The sequence below is a fragment of the Azolla caroliniana genome, unplaced genomic scaffold (assembly GCF_043228905.1).
Source record: "Azolla caroliniana isolate FFs.n. ecotype wild unplaced genomic scaffold, voAzoCaro1.0.p SCAF_12, whole genome shotgun sequence".
Classification (NCBI taxonomy): domain Eukaryota; kingdom Viridiplantae; phylum Streptophyta; class Polypodiopsida; order Salviniales; family Salviniaceae; genus Azolla; species Azolla caroliniana.
Window position 1 is genome coordinate 2,889,276 of NW_028230447.1, and position 3,657 is coordinate 2,892,932.

Here is a 3,657-nt window from a genome sequence, read left to right on the forward strand (position 1 = left end):
CTCATTCTCTTGAATTCCCTCGAAGGACACATTAGATTCCTTCTTTTCTTCATTGTATTTGTCTTGTTTCTTTTCTTCCTCATCTTCTATCTTCAATATTCTTTCCTTCCTTCGTTTCTTCTTCATTTATACCTTGAGATCTCTTTTCGCCTTTCTTGGACTCGTGTGTTTTCCTTTCTTTGTTTTCATCCCCTTCATCTTTGCCTTCTTTATGACCCTCCTTGTTTTCATAAAGGTAAAAATACAAAACCCTTTTTTTCTATTTGAATTCAAAGTACACTATTAGAAAGCTTTCTTGCTTTTACTTACATCTCCCAATGAAGTGTTCATATAGGTACCCCAATGCTAAGAGGTGTTATCATACAATCATTTGGTGCTCACGCATTAGTCCAAATAATATGCATGTATGCCTTTTCACCTTCATGTATGTCCTAAGAAAAGAATACTTAATGCTTATAATTATTACCTCATTTGTCATTACAATGCTTTACAAAAGCATTTATTTACAAATGTGTGGATCCTAGCTTTAAGCTTAAATCCTAGTTTGATCTTTTCTTTTCTGGTACCCTTAGTAAGACCAATAAGTATTCTAGGTTTAATGGCAGTTCACAACATATCCATTGGCAATACAATTCCATATCCTAGCCTCGATCACATCATAAACATAATGACCTCAATATATTTGTATGCAGCAAACGTTTGGCAAACCCTCCCATGAGATCACAAGGTTCTTCATAGGCATAGTACTTTCAAATGTAGTGGAACAAGTTCTTTATTGTCGACAACAATTCCATTATTGTTTGTTTCTTGTGTTGCACCAATTGAAAACACCTAAACCAAAGGAATAATATCCAGTAACAGATTTCCTGGAGTTAATGCCTTGCGCCTCATCTCAGTCTAACTGCCAGACCAATGATTGCCATGTAAGGTGGTCAAGCATTTAAATATATAATAATCTAATGTGGCATTGAGACCTCAGCTTAAATTATGCTTAGATCTATCTTGAACTCTCCAACTTCAAACTTAGCATTTCTTCATGCATGCCAGCAGCTGCATATATATTTCTCATGCATATGTATGCAGCAGAGCATTTCTCATCCAGCTGTATTGATTGATCAAATGCCCACTTTCCAAGCTCTACATTCACACATTTATGACAAGCACCTAAAAGAGCCAAATAAAGGTGAAGACGGTCTGAAGACACCACATTCTCAATTACTCTCATGGCTTTGTCAAAATGCCCTGCATGACTAAGAAGGTCAACCATACAACTGCAGTGTTCATAAGTTGGACAGAGCCCGTAGATGAGGGTCATATCACTAAAGAAAATTTGCCCCTCCTCTACTAAACCCCCATGATTGCACGCATTTAGAAGAACAAGAAAAGTAACTAGATCTGGTACAATATTTTCAACGAGCATTTTGTGGAGTAGGATTATAACCTTTTGGGCCTGACCTAACTGGGCATATCCAGTTAGCAGTGAATTCCAAGTTACAACATTTCTATTTGGAAGACTATCAAATACTTCCTGTGCTTTTCTAATAACACCACTCTTGGCATACATGTCTACCAATGCAGTGCCTAACACAACATCTTTTTGCAATAAACCTTCCATATTGACCTTAGCATGTATCTCTTCACCTATCTCAAGAAACCCTATGCTGCAACAGGCCTTCAAAACACAAATAAAAGTGACTACATCAGGAGAGTAACCTTCATCTTGCATCTGTTTATAGTACTTCAGAGCTTCATCACCAAGACCATGTTGGGCATACCCTGAAATTAGTGCATTCCATGATAACACATTCCGACATGAGAGTTCATTAAAGACTTCTAGTGCTTTGTGAAACACTTTACACTTGGTATACATATCTATCAATGCAGTGCCAAGAACAGTATTGTTCTTTAGTAATCCTTTCTTGTGAACCTCGGTATGTATTTCTTCGCCCATCTTAAGACACCCTATGCTACCACAAACTTTTAAAATGCAAATAAAAGTTACTGCATCTGGAGAGAAACCTGCACTTTTCATCTTGAAGAAGCAATTAAAAGTTTCATCAGTTGTACCATGCTCAGCATAACCTGCAACCAATGAATTCCAAGATACAATATCATGTTTCGGAAGCTTATCAAATACTTCTTGTGCTTTTTGAATTGCACCACATTTGGCATACATGTCAACCAATGCATTTCCAAGGACAATATTTTGCTCCAAAAGCCCCTTCTTCCGAACCTCAGCATGTATCTCTTCTCCTCTCTCAAGGGATCTAATGCTGCTACATGCTTTCAAAATACAAATAAAGGTGACCGAATCTGGAACAAAACCCTCACCTCTCATTTTGTTAAAGCAATTCAGCGCTTCATTAGCAAACCCATATTGGGCATATCCAGCTATAAGTGCACACCATGATGCAACATCTCTTGCTGAAAGCTTATCAAATACATCTTGTGCTTTTTCAAGCTGGGCACATTTTGCATACATGTCCACCAATGCAGTACCCAACACAATATCATTTCCCAATAATCTTCTTTCACTGATCTCCGCATGTATCTCTTCTCCTATCTCAAGCGCTCCTATGCTTCCACAAGCTTTCAAAATACAAGCAAATGTTATGGCATTGGGTGAGATGCCCTCATCTCTCATTTGTTTGAAACAATTCAAAGCTTCATCACTAAGCCCACATTGAGTATACCGTACCATCAACACATTCCACGATACAACATTCCGCTTAGGAAGCTCATCAAACACTTTTCTAGCTTTACCTAACATTCCACACTTAGCATACATATCCATCAGCGCATTTCCAAGAACAACATTTTTTTCCAATAACCCTTGTTTCTTGACTTCAGCATATATCTCTTCTCCCATATCCAGACATTCTATGTGCCCACAAGCTTTCAAAATGCATACAAAAGTAACTATATCCGGAGATATGCCTTCATCTTGCATCTTTCTAAAACATGCCAAAGCTTCATTACCAAGTTCATGTTGAGAATATCCTGTGATTAATGTATTATAGGTTACAACATCATGTAGTGGAATCTCATCAAACACTTTTTGCGCTTTTCCCAACATATTACATTTAGCATACATGTCTATCAAAGCATTTCCAACAATAATATTTGTTTCTAGTAACCCTTGTTTGCTAACATTAGCATGTATCTCTTCCCCTACATCAAGAGATCCTACTCTACCACAAGCTTTCAAAATGCAAATAAAAGTGACAGCATTTGGGGAGAATCCTTCACTTTTCATATGTCTGAAGGATTCTAACGCATTGTGAGCTAATCCATGGTGGATATATGCTGTGATTAAAGTATTCCAAGTGACCACGTTTCGGATGGGGAGCTCATCAAACACTTTTCGAGCTTCTGAAATCGAACCACATTTGGCATACATGCTAATCACAGCATTACTAAGGTAGATATCCTTGGTGAGCATTTCATTGCGAACAAGTCTACCATGCAGTTCTCTGGCTTTCTGTAGATCCTTCTTTTGCCCACAAAGCTTTAATGAGTCTAACAAAGAGCTAGGGTCGTGAGGAAGGCTGTCCTCTTTCTTCTTCTGCATCTGCTTCTTATGAGGCAGCTCTCTTTGAACCTCCATGGTATGATTCTGAAAAGAAACAGGGTGTACTGTCATCATGTCTCAGCAGT

The 3,657-nt window shown here is 38.0% G+C and overlaps 1 protein-coding gene across 1 annotated transcript; it reads right to left on the minus strand.

The window, feature by feature from the left end:
• Positions 1-258: 258 nt before the first annotated feature.
• On the minus strand, positions 259-3,657 carry LOC147856826 (pentatricopeptide repeat-containing protein At3g09040, mitochondrial-like). The gene has a single exon (XM_087328757.1). The coding sequence runs from the start codon at positions 3,644-3,646 to the stop codon at positions 998-1,000; it is 2,649 nt and encodes an 882-aa protein (XP_087184883.1). The 5' UTR covers positions 3,647-3,657; the 3' UTR covers positions 259-997.

What these genes read in the sequence shown, in the direction of transcription:
- LOC147856826 (XM_087328757.1), bottom strand. Translation starts at nt 3,646, where the DNA reads ATGATGACAGTACACCCTGTTTCTTTTCAGAATCATACCATGGAGGTT.